Below are 20,736 nucleotides of genomic sequence, written 5' to 3'. Positions count from 1 at the left end.
GCGCCAGGCAGGGCAGTCTTGCGCAGCTTCTTCCCAGGAGGCAGGGCGGATGTTACAGTGCTTCAAGGAAGCCCTGATGGTATCCTTGAAGCACATCTTCTGACCACCATGAGATCACTTCCCTTCTGTGAGCTCCCCATAGAAGAGGTGCATTGGGAGGCAGCTGTCATCCATGCGAAGTACACGGCCGGCCCATTGCAGCTGGGAGCGCATGAGTGTGGCATGAATGCTCTCCATCTGGGTTTGCTTGGAGAGCAAATTAATTGCAACCTATAATAGGATGGCTGCATTAATACCAACATAATACCCATTACAAAGGCAATAATGTATTTTCTTTAGAGCTTCCTGTCTCAAATAAATGCTCAAAGTTATTAATATTCTATTTTGAATCCCTGCCTACAATAAAATCTGCAAAACGTTGGGACGATATGAAAAATACAACATAAAAAATCAAACAGCAAAAATGCAGTGATCCTTACGTTTACTTTGTCTTCTATTTCGTTACATTTACATAAAGTTTAATTAGATCAGCCAGATAGTTAGGAGCTAGTCTGTGAAGGCTTTTCTATGTGAATAACTAAACCTTGCAACAGACTGGCGTCCTGTCCAGGGTGTACCCTGCCTCACGCCCTATGACTGCTGGGATAGGCTCAAGCCCCCCTGCAACCCTTAATTGGAGTAAGCGGTTGAAGATGAGTGAGTGATAACTAAACCTTAGAATCTGACCTCACAAGGATGGGAAACCAGTGGAGAGAGGCCAAAATCTGGGTTATATAATCAAACATTCTTCTGTGGGTCAGAAGTCCAGCAGCAGCATTTTGAACCATTTGAAAACCTCTTTTGTTGATTGTGGTATGTCCAAAAATAAGACACTGCCTTTGCCTCTTCTACTCTAAAAGAGGCAAAGGCATGAATCAGTGCAGCTGCATCTGCCATGGACAGAAGAGATTGAATCTTCACGATATTACGGAAGTGAAAGAAAGCATTATCTCTATTATTTTTTAATGTGCAAGTCAAAGGACAGTGTGGAATCACCACAAGGTTTTTTGTTTTATCGCTGTGATGGACATATGAATCCAACATTAACATGAGCTTTTGTCTTTAAATTGGTGTCTGTATCTGGCAGAACCAATGACATCATCTCAGCCTTGTCAGAATTTAAACGTAGGAAATTATTGGACATCTAATTTTTCACTGAAGCCACGGAGTCCTCTTAAATTAAAGTGTGGGAGATATTATCTGCATTTATCGCCATATAGAGCTGAGTGTTGTCAGCATATCATTGAAATGTAATCCCGTAGTGTTGCAATATGTGCCAAAGAGGTGCTATGGGGAAAGAGAACAGCAGAGGGCCTAGTACGGATCTTGCAGTACCCCTTATTTTACCGGAAAAAGTTGTGATGGTTGTTATGCAAGATATGAGAGCAACTAGACAAGGATGGCATCAATCATGAGAGAACCTGGCCAGTAATATCAAAATAACTCTCAAGCCTATCCAGTAATATAAGATGATCAACCACGTCAAATGTTGCACTAAAATATAACAGCAGCACTATGGTGGTGGTGGTCCATTGCAAGCAGATCATACACTACTTTGTGAAGTGCTGCCGACTGCAGCGACTCAAAGATGTCGTTATCAGCAAGATAATCCACAAGATGCTGTCAAACCACTTTTTCAGTTCTTTTTCAACAGACGTTACAGTAGATTCGATATTACACTACACAGCACTATTATTTTTGTGAGTTTTTATTCTTTAATGTTTATTAATTTAATACTTTCTGTATGATTAAGAAACTGGAATAAAAACTACTAGTTTCATTTGGCTATTGAATTATGTACATCTTCATCATCATCTGATCTTGGCATGCTTTTGGGAACCTCCATGTTTACACTGCAACATACTAATATTTCAGCTCTGTGTCTTTCTTTTTTAAGGTCTTAAAGCCAAAAACACAGAGTCAGTTATTAGTAGCTTCAGCAAAATGTTTTATTGGTTTAGTTTAGTCGCACCAAAATTTTCAGTTCGCAGATTAACATTTATCAAAGCTAACTTTTTAGCTGAAACGCAGCTTCAAGGCACCTCACACAGGTAAGGTTTAACCTTACCAATCCCCCTGAGCAATCACACAGGCAACAGTGGTAAGGGAAAAACTCCCTCTGGTGTTTTTGAGGAAGAAACCTCAAGCAGACCAGACTCGAAGGGGTGACCATTCTAACAGTTACAAGATTTTTACAAAAGATGTGGGGGAAAGAAAACAAACAGAAAAAACAACAGAAACAGAGCCAGTCATTGAGATACAAAGCACAATTATTTATAAAATAATTTCAGGTGCTAATTAGTTGCTCATTTATTGAGCGTTTTGTGATTGTAACGTTTGATGTGTGTAGCTAGCACATGCCCACAGCTTTCAGAAATACAGGACATAAGATATGGCGGAAGGCAGGTGGGTTATCAGCTGCTGTCTAATCCACCAGTATGGCTGTGTTGGATTGTATCCTGTGTACGGCCCTTTGGACATGATGGCGTCCATGAGGTCATCTAGAACAGGTGTCATATCATTTTGTCCGCCGCTGCAGTAAGCACATACATGGGCCACGTGCTGCTCAAAGCGGATTTTCCCGTAGTCCTCCTTCACATTTGGAGACGCATCATTCCACAGCTTGTCAGCCAGGTTGGTCACGGCGTCTCTACTGCAGATGCTTGTGGCGACAACGAAGTTCCCTGGCTCCACTATCGACACTTTGACGCCCCACTCCTTCATCTCATAGCGAAGGCAATCAGAGAAAGCTTCCACACCATATTTGGACACGCAATATGCTGAACATAAGGGATAAGACATCCTTCCCAACATGCTGGCCATGTTCACAACACGACCTGTGGTGAGAAAAAACCAAGGATCATGAGTGCACTGTGCTGGAGCCGATAATCTCCTTAACATACATTAGATGGTAGGAACAATGTCGTGACTCAAAGCCTGTCAAGCATTTTGGAGAACACTTGCACTTCTATGGTGAAATCCTCAACATTGTTGTGTTCTGGAACCTTTTTTGCTATTTAGTTCACTGCACTGCTTGTTGAACTATTTAGACGTTGGTAGATTGGGACAATGCAAACAAAGTGTTTTGACCTTAGTCAGTTTTAATAAAAACACACAAAAACCCCACAAAAAACAACAAATTATTACCCTTTGGACTTGATGCTGTAAAATGATTCGACTTTAAGTCGTTCAGTTTGGCACATCCTCTTCTTCAGCTTATGGCATTTCAAAGATCACCCTTGATAAAATTACAATGCTCTGATTTTATATAATAATGTGAGACACAATGGATGCCAATTACAAAAGGTTCAGTAAAAAAAAACAATGAGACTCAGACTGAAAGTTTTATCAAGAATTATGTAATTATATGTAACTAGCTGATGAACTACACTGTAAAACTGAAGTTAGTTGAACTCAAACCATTTGAGGAAACCAATTGCCTTAAACCATTTGAGTTTTCCAACGTAAATAAAATAACTTTCAAAACTTTAATTGTTAAAGTTTTAGGAACTTAACAATTTATAGTTAATCAAACTTATGTAAATCTAGTTTGTTTTTCAATAAAAAAGTGCCAAATTTCTGCCTACAAAAATTTGCATTATATTTAGGATTAAATTGTTTGATGCATTCTTTGGTTTACTTGTTGACAATAATCTGCTTTCTAAAAAAAAACAACAACAAATGTAAAAAGACTACAACAGAATGAAAAATGCTAAATGGTAGCCCATGAATAGAGCTTGCAGTTTTTCATAATGGTATAAACGTAGCGGCTGCACTCTGCATTGTGTTGTTATGACACTGCCCATTCGCTCCCTCAGGACGTGAACTCATGATCTTCAGCATGGAAGTTGGACTCTCTAACCGGAAGGCTAAAACCCAGGACCCTAGCCTTATGACCAGAGAATCCTTTTGAGCTGTTGTGAGTGAGGCTTACTAACTACATATGCACAGCAACACCTGCTGGCCCCTGTTACATAAACTCAATTAAAATCAGTGGATGGAATGCATTGGAAATACGTCACCAACACTCCCCCAAAACTTTAAATGCACTTAAAGGAAATGAGTTATGACAACAATTCATTTTTGAGTTACAACCCCAATTCCACTGAAGTTGGGATGTTGTGTAAAATCAAATCAATTTTATTTATATAGCGCCAAATCACAACAAACAGTTGCCCCAAGACGCTTTACATTGTAAGGCAAAAGCCATACAATAATCACAGAAAAACCCCAACGGTCAAAATGTCCCCCTATGAGCAAGCACTTGGCGACAGTGGGCAGGAAAAACTCCCTTTTAACAGGAGGAAACCTCCAGCAGAACCAGGCTCAGGGAGGGGCAGTCTTCTGCTGGGACTGGTTGGGGCTGAGGGGAGAGAATCAGGAAAAAGACATGCTGTGGAAGAGAGCAGAGATCAATCACCAATGATTAAAAGCAGAGTGGTGCATACAGCACAACAAGAGGTGAATAAAAAGAAACACTGGGTGCATCATGGGAACCCCCCACCAGTCTGTCTATAGCAGCATAACTAAGGGATGGTTCAGGGTCACCTAATCCAGCCCTAACTATAAGATTTTGCAAAAAGGAAAGTTTTTTTTAAGCTTAATCTTAAAAGTAGAGGGTGTCTGTCTCGCTAATCGGAATTGGGAGCTGGTTCCACAGGAGAGGAGCCTGAAAGCTGAAGGCTCTGCCTCCCATTCTACTCTTACAAACCCTAGGAACTACAAGTAAGCCTGCAGTCTGAGAGCGAAGCGCTCTATTGGGGTGATATGGTACTATGAGGTCCCTAATATAAGATGGGACCTGATTATTCAAAACCTTATAAGTAAGAAGAATTTTAAAGTCTATTCTAGAATTAACAGGAAGCCAATGAAGAGAGGCCAATATGGGTGAAATATGCTCTCTCCTTCTAGTCCCCGTTAGTACTCTAGCTGCAGCATTTTGAATTAACTGAAGGCTTTTCAGGGAACTTTTAGGACAACCTGATAATAATGAATTACAGTAGTCCAGCCTAGAAGAAATAAATGCATGAATTAGCTTTTCAGCATCACTCTGAGACAAGACCTTTCTAATTTTAGAGATATTGCACAAATGCAAAAAAGCAGTCCTACATATTTGCTTAATATATGCACTGAAGGACATATCCTGATCAAAAATGACTTCAAGATTTCTCAGTTTAACTGGAGGTCAGGGTAATGCCATCCAGAGTAAGGATCTGGTTAGACACCATGTTTCTAAGATTTGTGGGGCCAAGTACAATAACTTCAGTTTTATCTGAATTTAAAAGTAGGAAATTAGAGGTCATCCATGTCTTTGTCTGAAAGACATTCCTGCAGTTTAACTAATTGGTGTGTGTCCTCTGACTTCATGGATAGATAAAGCTGGGTATCATCTGCGTAACAATGAAAATTTAAGCAATGCTTTCTAATAACACTGCCTAAGGGAAGCATGTATAAAGTGAATAAAATTGGTCCTAGCACAGAACCTTGTGGAACTCCATAATTAACCTTAGTCTTTGAAGAAGACTCCCCATTTACATGAACAAATTGTAATCTATTAGATAAATATGATTGAAACCACTACAGCACAGTGCCTTTAATACCTATGACATGCTCTAATCTCTGTAATATTTTATGGTCAACAGTATCAAAAGCTGCACAGAGATGAGTCCACTGTCTGAGGCCATAAGAAGATCATTTGTAACTTTCACTAATGCTGTTTCTGTACTATGATGAATTCTGAAACCTGACTGAAACTCTTCAAATAGACCATTCCTCTGCAGATGATCAGTTAGCTGTTTTACAACTACCCTTTCAAGAATTTTTGAGAGAAAAGGAAGGTTGGAAATTGGCCTATAATTAGCTAAGATAGTTGGGTCAAGTGATGGCTCTTTAAGTAATGGTTTAATTACTGTCACCTTAAAAGCCTGTGGTACATAGCCAACTAATAGACAGATTGATCATATTTAAGATCGAAGCATTAACTAATGGTAGGGCTTCCTTGAGTAGCCTGGTAGGAATGGGGTCTAATAGACATGTTGATGGTTTGGATGAAGTAACTAATGAAAATAACTCAGACAGAACAATCGGAGAGAAAGAGTCTAGCCAAATACCAGCATTACTGAAGGCAGCCGAACATAAAGATATGTCTTTGGGATGGTTATGAATAATTTTTTCTCTAATAGTTAAAATTTTATTTGCAAAGAAAGTCATGAAGTCATTACTAGTTAAAGTTAAAGGAATACTCGGCTCAATAGAGCTCTGACTCTTTGTCAGCCTGGTTACAGTGCTGAAAAGAAACCTGGGGTTGTTCTTATTTTCTTCAATTAGTGATGAATAGTAAGATGTCCTAGCTTTACGGAGGGCTTTTTTATAGAGCAACAGACTCTTTTTCCAGGCTAAATGAAGATCTTCTAAATTAGTGAGATGCCATTTCCTCTCCAGCTTACGGGTTATCTGCTTTAAGCTGCGAGTTTGTGGGTTATACCACGGAATCAAGCATTTCTGATTTAAGGTTCTCTTTTTCAGAGGAGTTACAGCATCCAAAGTTGTGCTCAATGAGGATGTAAAGCTAATTACGAGATAATCTATCTCACTCAGAGTTTAGGTAGCTGTTGGTATATGGCATTGAAGAACATAATAAAGATGGAATCATATCCTTAAACCTAGTTACAGCGCTTTCAGAAAGACTTCTACTGTAATGAAACTTATTCCCCACTGCTGGGTAGTCCATTAAAGTAAATGTTATTAAGAAATGATCAGACAAAAAGGGGTTTTCAGGAAATACTGTTAAGTCTTCAATTTCTATGCCATATGTTAGAACTAGATCTAAAGTGTGGTTAAAATGGTGGGTGGGGTCATTTACATTTTGAGCGAAGCCAATGTAAATAAAAACAGAATACAATGATTTGCAAATCCTCTTCAACCTATATTCACTTGAATACACCACAAAGACAAGATATTTAATGTTCAAACTGATAGACTTCTTTGTTTTTGTGCAAATATTTGCTCATTTTGAAATGGATGCCTGCAACACATTTCAAAAAAGCTGGGACAGTGGTATGTTTACCACTGTGTTACATCACCTTTCCTTCTAACAACACTCAGTAAGCGTTTGGGAACTGAGGACACTAATTGTTGAAGCTTTGTAGGTGAAATTCTTTCCCATTCTTGCTTGAGGTACGATATCAGTTGTTCATCAGTCCGGGGACTCTGTCGTATTTTGCACTTCATAATGCGCCACACATTTTCAATGGGTGACAGGTTTGGACTGCAGACAGGCCAGTCTAGTACCTGCACTCTTTTACTACGAAGCCACGCTGTTGTAACACATGCAGAATGTGGCTTGGTACTGTGTTGCTGAAATCAGCAGTGACGTCCCTGAAAAAGCCTTTGGATGGCAGCATGTGTTGCTCCAAAACCTGGATGTACCTTTCAGCATTGTTGGTGCCATCACATAAGTGTAAGTTGCCCATGCCATGGGCACTAACACATCCCCATACCATCACAGATACTGGCTTTTGAACTTTGTGCTGGTAACAATCTGGGTGGTCTTTTTCTTCTTTTGTCCGGAGGACACGACGTCCATGATTTCCAAAAACAAATTGAAATGTGGACTCATCAGACCACAGGACAGTTTCCACTTTGCGTCTGTCCATTTCAAATGAGCTCGGGCCCAGAGAAGGCGGCGGCATTTCTGGGACTCATGAGACTCAAGTGAATGATGATAAAAAGGTGATAGCGTGTCATATCACTGCAATCCTCTGGCATGCCGTACACAGCAAGTACATTGTAATTGAAAAAACACAAGCTTTAACTCGCACGCAGCACACGCTGGCCCGTTTGGATTGTAATTAAAGCACACCCTAGCCAGCCGCTATACGTAGTAAGTAAAGTGTGATGTTTGCTACCTGACCTGAGTACCACATGAAATGCGACAATAAGGGCTTCAGTGAGTGGGTCGTGATCTAATATATAAGGCTGACTATGTGTGTGTACATGTGAACACGCACACACATTTACTGTTACCTACATTTTGTGTGTAATTTTGTTATAAATTTGATTGCAAAACAAAGTCTGCATGAAGGACTTCAAATGTGTTTGTCTTTTAACCAGGTATTTCCACTTAGTTTGGGGAGTCCACCTCTTATAGTTCTGCTGGACAAACTTTAGTCCATTAACTATTTATAAGATATCAGCATTACAAAAACAAATAGACATAAGCCAAATGATTGGCATTTGGCTTATGTCTAAAACAGGTTAACCCAGGCAGCGCTGGGTACCCCAGCTAGTGTAAATATCAATGAATCAAAATTGAGGTAGTGGTGTATTTCACTGTTTTTACATTGCAATTTTACAAACATAAAATGAATGTATTCAGACAGGAAGGCAAACTGGGTTGTAAAAGACAGTCAGGTGCTTAACAGTTGAGAACGTAAAGTAGCTGAAGAAAGGGATTAAATAAAGAGAGATGGTCAACACATGTAGAGGGCTGGAAATTTGAATCTGCCTGGCCATACCCACAGCCGGCTATTTTGGGGGTAATTTTCAGTTCAACTTAAAAAAAAAAAAAAAAAAAGGTATCAGTTTGTTCCCCATGTCATGAGGATTCAGAATATGAGGTCTGTGAGAAAACTATCGTACTTTTTTATTTTTTTCAAAAATTATATGGATTTGATTCATATGTTTTTACGTCAGCCAAGCTTGAACCTTCGTACGCATGTGTGAGTTTTTTCATGCCTGTCGGTTGTGTCATTCACCTGTGGGCAGGCTTTGGTGAGCACTGGTCCACCCCTCGTTTTTTCATTACGAGGAAATGGCGGAATGATTTGGGCTTTGTTCCATCAGAATTTTTTCAGAAACTGTTAGAGACAGGCAGCTGGAAACCATTCGGAAAATTCACATGGCTTTTGGTGAAAATTTTATGGGCTTCACAGAGATTAACGAGTGTTACTATCGCTTTAAGGATGGCCCACAATGGCGTGCACCGCAATCGACAGGCAGAAACCACCAGATCATTTCTAAACAGATGGCTGTGTCGATCCGGGACCGTCGTGTGCAATTTCTCTGGTTATCACAAGAGCTGGACATCAGCCATTTTCCGGCAGATTTCACTTTTAACGAGATTTTGTCATGGTAAGCTACGCGGAGGCTTCGCACATCACGACGGATTCGCTGATGGAGTGAGACAAAGAACACCTCCGTTTTGGAGTGTCAGAGGACAAGTTGGGACATGCCTATCTCGGCTTTCAGTGGCTTACCAGTCGAGTGAGTATAAGAGAAATTGTGGAGAGCTAGGAGCGCGGCGCGCCGTGCGCCATTGTGGCCCATCCTTAAAGCGGAAGTAACACTTGTTAATCTCTGTGAAGCCCATAAAATTTTCACCGAAAGCCATGTGAATTTTCCGAATGGTTTCCAGCTGCCTGTCTCTAACAGTTTGTGAAAACATTCTGATGGAACAAAGCCCAAATCATTCCCCCATTTCCTCGCAATGAAAAAAACGATGAGAGGGGTGGACCAGTGCTCACTCAAAGCCTGCCCACAGGCGAATGACGCAACCGACAGGCGTGAAAAAACTCACGCATGTGCACGAAGGTTCAAGCTTGGCTGACGTAAAAACATATGAATCAAATCCATATTTTTTTTGCATAAAATAAAAAGGTCGGATACTTTTCTCACAGACCTCGTGTGTGTGTGTATATATAGTTTTTAGGGCTACATATTATAGTTGGGGAGTTTATCCCAGACAGACGTAGCCCTTTATGTACATAGATGTTAGCATCCCAACAGGAAGTTCGAGGCAACCTGTTCTCTGTATACATCTGGAGCTGCATCAGGAAGATCATCTGGCATGAACCTTGTACTACATCAGCATGTGGAGCCATACCAGATCCACTGTGGTGACCCCGAGCAAAAAGATAAAAAAAAAAAAAAAAAAAAATCAACAGTCTACATGTGACATTATGGTAACGGACAGGGCCATTGTTCTGAAAAATTAAGTATTGTTGTTCAGCTGCTCACCTTTGGCCTTGCGGATTAAAGGCAGAACTGCTTTGGTGACCCTGATGATGCCCCACAAGTTGACCTCTGACACCTGCTTGTAGATATCCATGGACGAAAACATTTCCAAATGCTGGTATGCCGGCGTTGTTGACCACAGCCCACAGACCTGCACACACACAGGAGATCACAAGAAATGGAATGTGTGACCGAACCAGTCTTTCTGCAGCTTGGTGAAGATTGTTGTTGTGGTACTACCACAACACAGGAATTCACTGTCTTCTGAATGCAGGACCATTTAGTTGGATCGCTTTCCTGGATGGACTGTCTCCTTAGCAACCAAACTGAATGGCGCTCTTCTAATTAACACAAGTTTATCTTTTTTTTTTTTTTTTTTTTTTGTTACCCGTCTATCACTTCTGTTAGTTTTAAAGTGAAACAGCTATGAATTTTAGCTCATTATTTTACCCCTGTGAGAATCCTAGGAGTGGTTAGCGCTTAGCTTGCGCTAATTTTTGCTACATGTTTACACAGCACTTTACATTTATCTTACACGATGCTGACAGAAAGGGTGGCCCTCTTGGAGAGACGTGTCCGTAAATTAGACCAGCTTCTCATGTGCACTCCAGACGAGCTTACTATCGGGCCAGGCAGCGCATCCGTTAGCACAGCTTAGCTCTGCCGGCTAAAGATGACGGCTTTCAGACTGTTGTTAACGGAAGAACTCCCATAAGGCTCGGTGCCTGGTTGTGGTACCCGGTACCACAGACGCACACATAGAGCATAGAAGGACATCTTTTGCAAATTTATTATCCATTACTACACTGGATAACAGTAAAATTGAGGTTGCCCACTGGCTGTTTCTGCAACATCAAATATTCTGTGTCTGCTACTTTCAACTCGTGTGGAACCTCATAAACCAAAACCTATATTTAGGCATTTTATATATATTACACTGGAACTACCTCCAAATAGTCAAAAGATCTACCCCAATGTGGTCCTTAGTTTGGGTCTCATTAACATAAGGTCACTGTCCTAAAAATCACTGTTAACAAATTATGGAACACCACCAAGGTATGATTAGTTTATGTGAAACCTGGCTGAAACCTACCGCTGTCCTCCCCTAAGATGAAGCCTGCGCACCAGCATATACATTTAGTCACGTTCCTTGTGATACAAAGCAAGGTGCAGGTGTTGCTCTCATTCATGAATTTGGGTTTAGTTTACTGGGTCTTGGGGGTCTAATATATAATTCATCTGAACATTTGACTCTCTGCTCTGCCCAGGACACTACGTATAGCCAAGGTCAGAAGAATAAAAATCAACCATGTCATTTTGTCACCATATACAGGCCCATATTCTGATTTCTTAGTTGAATTAGATTTTATGTCTAATCTGGCAACCCGTGCTGATAACATTCTGGTTGTTGGTGACTTCAACATTCATATAACAAGGCTTCTTACTGTCAGGTTTGACCTCACCTAGACATACCAGAAAGAACCCAGACAGAGTCGAGATGTCTTTAGTGAGCTTTGCAAAGGAGAGACACAGCAGGGGCTGGCAGCTTCGTGCAGTTCTCTGTCATCCTCGCCAGGCCCTTTTATTGTGTAAAGAAAACAAAGATAAGAGTGGCTACATAAGTCCAACATGTGCTATTAGTCATGTGCAGATATGTTTGCAAACAACTGAATCATTCCAATCTTAGGTACAGAGTGAGCGATTTTGCTGAAGCTTGCTAAATGTCAAACTGTAAACAGGCTGACTTGGCTGTGCTATCTGTCTGGTAATATCTGAGAGAAACAGCTTGCAGAATTTAAAAGAGCAGATTTAATAATAAGATAATAAATGAATCCTGTTTGTACAGTACATTTTATCTAACACTTACCCCTCTGCAAATCATTCATGGACATTATAGATGCATTAGGATTCCAGCAAAGCATTCAGGGTTTGACTCACATTAGTGGAAATACCCTGGATTTGGTCCTTGTTTGCAAAATCACTGTCACAAATATTGACATCATGTCTTTTGTGTCAGTGGTTTCAGATTACTCACTTATTAAGTTTACAGTCTATTTGCCTTGTCCACTGGAATGATAAACTTTATCATCACGGCAGCACATCAACTCCTTAACTACAATTGATATGTGCCTGATAGCGTGACTTTCGAAAAATGACCATTCAGTAGTCAGTCTTGTGGACAGCTTAAACTCAGTGCTCACAACCACAATGGACATGATTGCTCCAACTACATTAAAACCACGCCCCCCAAAATGCACTCTGTGTGGTTCTGTTTAGTTACATGGCCTCAAGCATAAGTCTGGAGGTCTAGAGTGAAAATGGCATAGTTCAAAACTAGAAGTACAACACCTTGTGTGGCACAGTGGTATTCCAGACTATAAGCATGCATTATTTTCTGCAAAATGGGCCAACTACTCTGATTTGATTAACAAAAACAAGCATAATTCAAAGTTCCTGGGTGCCATCACTGATGCATCATATAGATTTACAGAATTTGATATCATTTCACTGTGTGTGCTAACAACAATGGTGGGCACAGTTCTGATAATCCGATAACCGATAATTATCAAAGATAATGTTTTCATTATCGGATTATCTTTTTAGATAACTTTAAAATCCATTATCGGACTAATTTGTCTGATAATTTTTGGACCGATAACGTGGTAAATAAAGTTGAACAGCTACATTTATAAAATTTAAAATCAGTTGAGCACCTACCTGTTAAATGTTCGTTGCTGATGTGTTCGTAGTTCTGCCCTCTGCAAAACAGGGAAGAGCTGCTTCAAGAAGAAACTGCTCTATCCTCTGCAGGCAAAGGAGAACTGGTCCCCCCCCCAAAAAAACTAATTTCTTTTAACCCCATACTAATACGAGGGCAATATCACCCAAGTCATCCAGAGGCATACATTTTTAACTTATGGTTCAACTTTAAACCAAACTAAGTTCGGACAAGTTATTCAAATTAATGTCATGTCTGAAGTTTTATAAAGCGAAAATATCAGATATATGTTTTAGTTTTAAAGTAATGCACTAATTTTTAAGGTTTTAGTGTGGATATATTGTTGTGTGGGCCGCTGAAGAGGAGGTACTGCTGGCCCACCACCTCAAGATGGCACCCTGCTTGAAGTGCGGGCTTCAAGCACGAGAGGGCGTCGGAGCGACCGGGAGTGACAGCTGTCACTCATCCACTACTCATCACCATAAAGGCCGGACTGCAACTCCACCTCCCCGCCGAGAAGTCAACTACCATAAAGGTAATTCTCTGCTGTATCTAAAACGAACAATAGTCTGATCTCATTTGCAGCCGTTTTCCTGTGACGGTGTCCTTGTCTGCTGTATTGGCGTTTGGTGTGGATTGCGACGGCTTCGCCTCACACCCCAACCAGATAAGTGGTTTCACAGGAGCTGCACGAGTGTGTTATTGGAGGTGGAGGTTCTCCCTCCTTAAGAAACACGGACTGAGTGATTACTGAGTGTGCGAACTCACACTCATCTGTACTGTTTCTGTTCTCTCTGCCAGCAGTACCCGGTCTGACAGCTGGAGACGGTGGCCACCTGGGGACCCAGGACTTGGCGGCTCCGGTGTTCTTCAGATCCGTTGGTGGTGGAAGCCGTGTGGGATCCAGCTCGTTTCTGGTCACCTTTGTGGATTGACTGTAATTATATTCTGAGATTGTCTGTATATTCATTGTGCACATTTCACAACATTAAATTGTTACTTTTTGGCTCATCTATTGGCCGTTCATTTGCGCCCCCTGTTGTGGGTCCGTGTCACAACACTTTCACAACAGGATATCTCGGCCAGCGTCATGGACTCCGAGGGGCGTCACCCGGCTGTTGAACGACCAATGGGAGAGCAGGGAGCGCAGGCGTCTGCAGGAGGCGTGATTGGTAAGCTGCAGCACATTCTCACCGCCTTTATGGCTCGGTTGGATCAAATGACCGAGCAAAACATCCTCCTGAACCGCAGGGTGGAGGCTCTCTCCACACAGATGGCGGCGAGCGCTCAGGGCGCTGCTGCAGCTCCTCCTCCTGCCGACCCTGTGCAGGATATGAACGTTCCAGTGGTGGTTCAACAACCCCTCCCACCATCCCCTGAAGCATACATAAGCCCTCCTGAGCCGTACAGAGGTTGTGTGGAGACGTGCACGGACTTTCTCATGCAGTGTTCGCTTGTCTTCGCACAACGTCCCGTCATGTACGCGTCAGATGCTAGTAAAATAGCTTATGTGATTGCTCTGCTTCGGGGTAAGGCACGCGCCTGGGCTACGGCGCTCTGGGAACAGAACTCACGGTTGTTATCAGCATACACTGGGTTTGTGGGGGAGTTCAGAACAGTGCTTGATCACCCTAACAGAGGAGAGACCGCTTCAACTGTGCTGCTGTCAATGAGACAGGGACGCGAGAGCGCAGCCGCTTATGCAGTCAACTTCCGCATCGCGGCTGCGAGGTCTGGCTGGAATAACGTTGCGCTCCGCGCCGCCTTCATAAACAGACTGTCGTTGGTCCTGAAGGAGCAGCTGGTAGCCAAGGACGAACCGCGGGATTTAGATGGGCTTATCGATCTCGTTATACGGTTAGACAATCGGTTGGAGGAACGCCGTCGGGAGCGAGGCGAAGGACGTGGCCGGATACGCGCCGCCCCTGTCCCTTCCGGGTTCGAAAAGTTGACGTTGTTAGGGACACGCACAGGGCCAAACTGAGGAGGCTGATCAGCGGGGAGTGTTTTCTCTGCAGCTCAAAGGAGCACATACAGAAAAACTGCCCCAAACGGTCTAAACGACAACACTCGCCCTTAGAGACTGGGCTAAGGGGGGGTCAAAACATTCAAGTGAGACACACACAGATTGCCACACGACTCCCAGTCACAATCCTGAGCGGGGATTTAACCCTTCAAGCCCCAGCGCTGGTGGACACGGGGTCAGAAGGGAATCTGCTAGACAGCAGATGGGCAAGGGAGGTAGGGCTCCCTCTGGTGGCGCTTCCTTCGCCATTGCAGGTGCGGGCACTAGATGGCACCCTCCTCCCTTTAATCACACACAAGACACAACCAGTAACTCTGGTGGTGTCTGGAAACCATCGGGAGGAGATTGAGTTTTTTGTAACTCCTTCTACCTCCTGCGTGATTTTGGGCTTCCCATGGATGTTGAAGCACAATCCCCGGATTGATTGGCCGTCTGGGGTGGTGGTTCAGTGGAGCACAACCTGCCATCAGGTGTGTTTAGGATCCTCGGTTCCTCCCGGTTTGCAGGCTAAGGAGGAGGTCAAAGTCCCTCCCAATCTGACGGCAGTGCCGGTTGAGTACCACGATCTTGCTGACGTCTTCAGCAAGGATCTGGCACTCACCCTTCCCCCGCACCGTCCGTACGATTGTGCCATTGATTTGGTTCCAGGCGCTGAGTTCCCGTCCAGCAGGCTGTACAACCTCTCACGACCTGAGCGCGAATCAATGGAGACCTACATCCGGGACTCATTAGCTGCCGGGCTGATCCAGAACTCCACCTCCCCGATGGGGGCAGGTTTCTTTTTTGTGGGCAAGAAAGATGGCGGACTCCGTCCATGCATTGATTACAGGGGGCTGAATGAGATTACGGTTCGCAACCGATACCCGTTGCCATTGTTGAATTCCATGTTCACCCCCCTGCATGGAGCCAAAATCTTTACTAAGCTGGATCTTAGAAATGCGTATCACCTGGTTCGGATCTGGAAGGGAGATGAATGGAAGACGGCATTTAACACCCCGTTAGGTCACTCTGAGTACCTGGTCATGCCATTCGGCCCCACCAACGCCCCCGCGACGTTCCAAGCCTTGGTTAACGACGTCTTGCGAGACTTCCTACACCGATTCGTCTACGTATATCTGGACGATATTCTCATCTTTTCTCCGGATCCTGAGAACCATGTCCAGCATGTACATCAGGTCCTGCAGCGGTTATTAGAGAACCGACTGTTTGTGAAGGGCGAGAAGTGCGAGTTTCACCGCACGTCTTTGTCCTTCCTGGGGTTTATCATCTCCTCTAACTCCGTCGCCCCTGATCCGGCCAAGGTTGCGGTGGTGAGAGATTGGCCCCAACCAACAAGCCGTAGGAAGCTGCAACAGTTCCTCGGCTTTGCTAATTTCTATAGGAGGTTCATTAAGGGCTACAGTCAGGTAGTTAGCCCCCTGACAGCCCTGACCTCTCCAAAAGTCCCCTTCACCTGGTCGGATCGGTGCGAAGCCGCGTTCAAGGAGTTGAAACGACGGTTCTCTACTGCGCCAGTTTTGGTGCATCCCGACCCTAGCCGCCAGTTCGTGGTTGAAGTGGATGCCTCTGACTCAGGGATAGGAGCCGTGCTATCCCAGAGCAGAGAGACCGATAAGGTTCTTCACCCGTGTGCAAGCCTGCTGGTCACTGTTCTTCGGACGTTTTGACTTCCGGATCACCTATCGCCCCGGGACCAAGCACCAGAGATCGGATGCCTTGTCCCGGGTACACGAAGACGAAGTCAAAACGGTGCTGTCGGATCCACCGGTGCCCATCATTCCGGAGTCCACTATCGTGGCCACCCTCACCTGGGACGTGGAGAAGACCGTCCGGGAGGCCCTGGCACGGAGCTCAGACCCCGGAACCGGTCTGAAAAACCGTCTGTAAGTCCCACCAGAGGCCAGAGCTGTAGTCTTGGACTTCTGTCACGGTTCCAAGCTCTCCTGTCATCCAGGGGTGCGAAGGACCGAGGCAGTTGTCCGGCAGCGCTTCTGGTGGGCGTCTATGGAGGCCGATGTCCGGGAATATATCCAGGCCTGCACCACCTGTGCCAGGGGCAAGGCAGTACATAAAAAGGCCCAAGGACTCCTCCAGCCGCTGCCGGTGCCTCATCGCCCCTGGTCCCACATCGGCCTGGATTTTGTCACGGGCCTCCCGCCGTCCCAGGGCAACACCGCCATCTTCATGATAGTGGACCGATTCTCCAAGGCGGCCCACTTCGTGGCCCTCCCGAAGCTCCCAACAGCCCAGGAGACAGCAGACCTCCTGGTCCACCACGTCGTCCGTCTGCATGGGATACCCTCCGACATCGTCTCAGATTGTGGTCCCCAGTTCTCCTCACACGTCTGGAGGAGCTTCTGCAGGGAACTGGGGGCCACCGTGAGCCTCTCGTCCGGGTACCATCCACAGACGAACGGACAGGCAGAGCGGGCCAACCAGGAACTGGAACAGACCCTCCGCTGCGTCACATCCGCGCACCCGACGGCCTGGAGTAACCATCTGGCCTGGATCGAGTATGCGCATAACAGCCAGGTGTCTTCTGCCACCGGCCTCTCCCCATTTGAGGTGTGTTTGGGGTATCAGCCCCCGTTGTTTCCCGTGGTGGAGGGAGAGGTCGGTGTGCCCTCGGTCCAGGCCCACCTGCGGAAGTGCCGTCGGGTGTGGCGCTCCGCCCGTTCTGCCTTGTTGAAGGCCCGGACAAGGGCAAAGACCCATGCAGACCGCCGGCGATCCCCGGCCCCTGCTTACCAGCCCGGGCAGGAGGTGTGGCTTTCCATGAAGGACATCCCCCTCCAGGTAGACTCCCCGAAACTTCAGGACAGGTACATTGGCCCCTTCAAGATCCTCAAAGTCCTCAGTCCTGCCGCAGTGAAGCTCCAACTCCCGGCTTCACTGCGGATCCATCCGGTTTTCCACGTGTCACGTATCAAACCTCACCTCACCCCTCTGTGCTCCCGGACCGGCGCCGCCTCCTGCTCGGATCATCGACGGGGAGCCGGCTTGGACGGTGCGCCGGCTCCTGGACGTCCGTCGGATGGGCCGGGGGTTCCAGTACTTAGTGGACTGGGAGGGGTATGGACCCGAAGAACGCTCCTGGGTGAAGAGGAGCTTCATCCTGGATCCGGCCCTCCTGGCCGACTTCTACCGTCGACACCCCAACAAGCCGGGTCGGGCGCCCGTTGAGGGGGGGGTCCTGTTGTGTGTGGGCCGCCAGAAGAGGAGGTACTGCTGGTCCACCACCAGTGGGCGCCCTGCCTGAAGTGCAGGCTTCAGGCACGAGAGGGCGCTGCCGCCATGGACACAGCCGGGGGTGACAGCTGTCACTCATTACCTCTTGACAGCTGTCACCCATCTACTCAACATCATCTCACTCCATAAAGACCAGACGTCATCTCCACCTCGTTGCCGAGATATCATACTTCATTGGAGGTAATATCCTCAGCCGTTTTACAATATTGTTTGTATATTGTGAGTGTTTGGAGGAGTACCGGTACCGCTGTCAGTGGAAGCTGAGAGAGCGCTAGAAGGCACTCTTTTTCCCTGAGGAATCTTCAGTACTCTGCAAGTTATTGAGTGAGAGGTGGAGGTGGCATTCCCACCGCTGTTGTTACTGGGTGTACACACACCCACACTCGACTGTCTTTGTTCTCGCCAGCAGTACCAGATCCGACAGTCGGGGACGGTGATCACCTGGGAATTCGGGACTTGGCGGCTCCAGTATTCACCAGGTTCTGTGGTGGCGGAAATCGTGTGGTTCCGGCTCTTCTCAGGACGGACGTCTTCTATCCTCGAGCCTGCCCACACGTCATCTTTGTGGATTGACTGTAATTATATTCTGAGATTATCTGTATATTCGTTGTGCACATTTCACAACATTAAATTGTTACTTTTTGGCTCATCTATTGGCCGTTCATTTGCGCCCCCTGTTGTGGATCCGTGTCACAACACTTTCACAACAGTATGAAACTTTACCAAATCAGTCATTTTTAATAATTTTGACCTGATAAACAATTCATTTGTGTGGTCTAGATATCCTACTTTATGCAAAATTCTAACTGCGCGTTTTTGTAATATAACGAGGGGAGGAAGTGAACTCTTATAGTTGTTACCCCACACTTCTATACAGTAAGTTAAATAAGGCAAAATCAATGTACAATATAACACTCGAAGGGCATCATGCTCCAACAAATATTTAACTTTATTAATAACTGCGAGACTTTTGGAAACTTTACTCTGTATATATCTAATGTGCTTTTTCCAACTTATTTTTTTCATCTATTATTACACCAAGAAATTTACATTCTGATACTCATTCAGTTTGAACACCATTTATACATATCTTTATCTCAGAGTTTACTTTGTAATTTCCGAAAAACATTATTTTAGTTTTATCTAGATTTAAAGATAATTTATTTGTGTCCATCCAACTTTTTAGTTTATTCAATTCCTCATTAATAATACGGGTAAGTTCACTATAATTTTCATTTGCATAAAATATGTTTGTCATCCGCAAATCAAATCATTCTCATCACTTTGGATATATTAAATATGTCATTTATATATAAATTAAATAACTTTGCTCCCAAAATTGAACCTTGGGGTACTCCGCATAAAATCTCCAAGTTATTTGATGTAAACTTACCCATTTTCACAAACTGCTTTCTCTCCGTTAAGTAACTCTGTATCCATTGCAGTGCAACTCCCCTAATACCATACATTTCTAATTTTTTAATCAAAATTGAATGATTAAGAGTATCAAAAGCTTTCTTTAAGTCTATAAAAATGCCAACTGCATATTTCTTTCTCTCTATAGTATTGGTTATCTCCTCTATGGTTTCAATTACTGCCATTGAAGTGGACCGCTTACTCCTAAAACCATATTGGCATTCATTAAGAATTTCATACTTTCCAATAAATGACTCTAATCTATTATCATATAGCTCTTCCAAAATTTTAGAGAATTGTGGGAGTAAAGAAACTGGTCTATAGTTTGTAAAAATGTGTTTATCTCCACTTTTAAATAGAGGGACAACTTTAGCCATTTTCATTTTGCTTGGAAATTTTCCCGTTATAAAAGATAAATTACAACTATATACAAGTGGTGGCTTTTAAGGTGGCAGTAATTAAACCATTACTTAAAAAGCCATCACTTGACCCAGCTATCTTAGATAATTATAGGCCAATCTCCAACCATCCTTTTCTCTCAAAAATTCTTGAAAGGGTAGTTGTAAAACAGCTAACTGATCATCTGCAGAGGAATGGTCTATTTGAAGAGTTTCAGTCAGGTTTTAGAATTCATCATAGTACAGAAACAGCATTAGTGAAGGTTACAAATGATCATCTTATGGCCTGAGACAGTGGACTCATCTCTGTGCTTGTTCTGTTAGACCTCAGTGCTGCTTTTGATACTGTTGACCATAAAATTTTATTACAGAGATTAGAGCATGCCATAGGTATTAAAGGCACTGCGCTGCGGTGGTTTGAATCATATTTATCTAATAGATTACAATTTGTTCATGTAAATGGAGAATCTTCTTCACCGACTAAGGTTAATTATGGAGTTCCACAAGGTTCTGTGCTAGGACCAATTTTATTCACTTTATACATGCTTCCCTTAGGCAGTATTATTAGACGGCATTGCTTAAATTTTCATTGTTACGCAGATGTTATTGTACTTAAGTTATTGTACTTGGCCCTACAAATCTTAGAAACATGGTGTCTAACCAGATCCTTACTCTGGATGGCATTACCCTGACCTCTAGTAATACTGTGAGAAATCTTGGAGTCATTTTTGATCAGGATATGTCATTCAAAGTGCATATTAAACAAATATGTAGGACTGCTTTTTTGCATTTATGCAATATCTCTAAAATTAGAAAGGTCTAGTCTCAGAGTGATGCTGAAAAACTAATTCATGCATTTATTTCCTCTAGGCTGG

At 43.9% G+C, this 20,736-nt stretch overlaps 1 protein-coding gene across 1 annotated transcript in view; it reads right to left on the bottom strand.

Annotated features, from left to right (window-relative positions):
* The window catches only part of LOC117508914 (D-beta-hydroxybutyrate dehydrogenase, mitochondrial-like), a 44,763-nt gene that overhangs the window by 15,248 nt on the left and 8,779 nt on the right, over window positions 1-20,736 (bottom strand). Inside the window, 3 exon segments of the mRNA XM_034168755.1 lie at window positions 2,356-2,876; window positions 10,057-10,157; window positions 10,159-10,204. Coding sequence (XP_034024646.1) covers window positions 2,410-2,876; window positions 10,057-10,157; window positions 10,159-10,204 — 614 coding nt within the window. The 3' untranslated portion in view covers window positions 2,356-2,409.

The sequence above is a fragment of the Thalassophryne amazonica genome, chromosome 1 (assembly GCF_902500255.1).
Source record: "Thalassophryne amazonica chromosome 1, fThaAma1.1, whole genome shotgun sequence".
In the NCBI taxonomy this organism is placed as follows: Eukaryota; Metazoa; Chordata; class Actinopteri; order Batrachoidiformes; family Batrachoididae; genus Thalassophryne; species Thalassophryne amazonica.
Note: the sequence above shows the minus strand (reverse complement) of the source record. Positions and strands in the feature narration are given on the sequence as shown.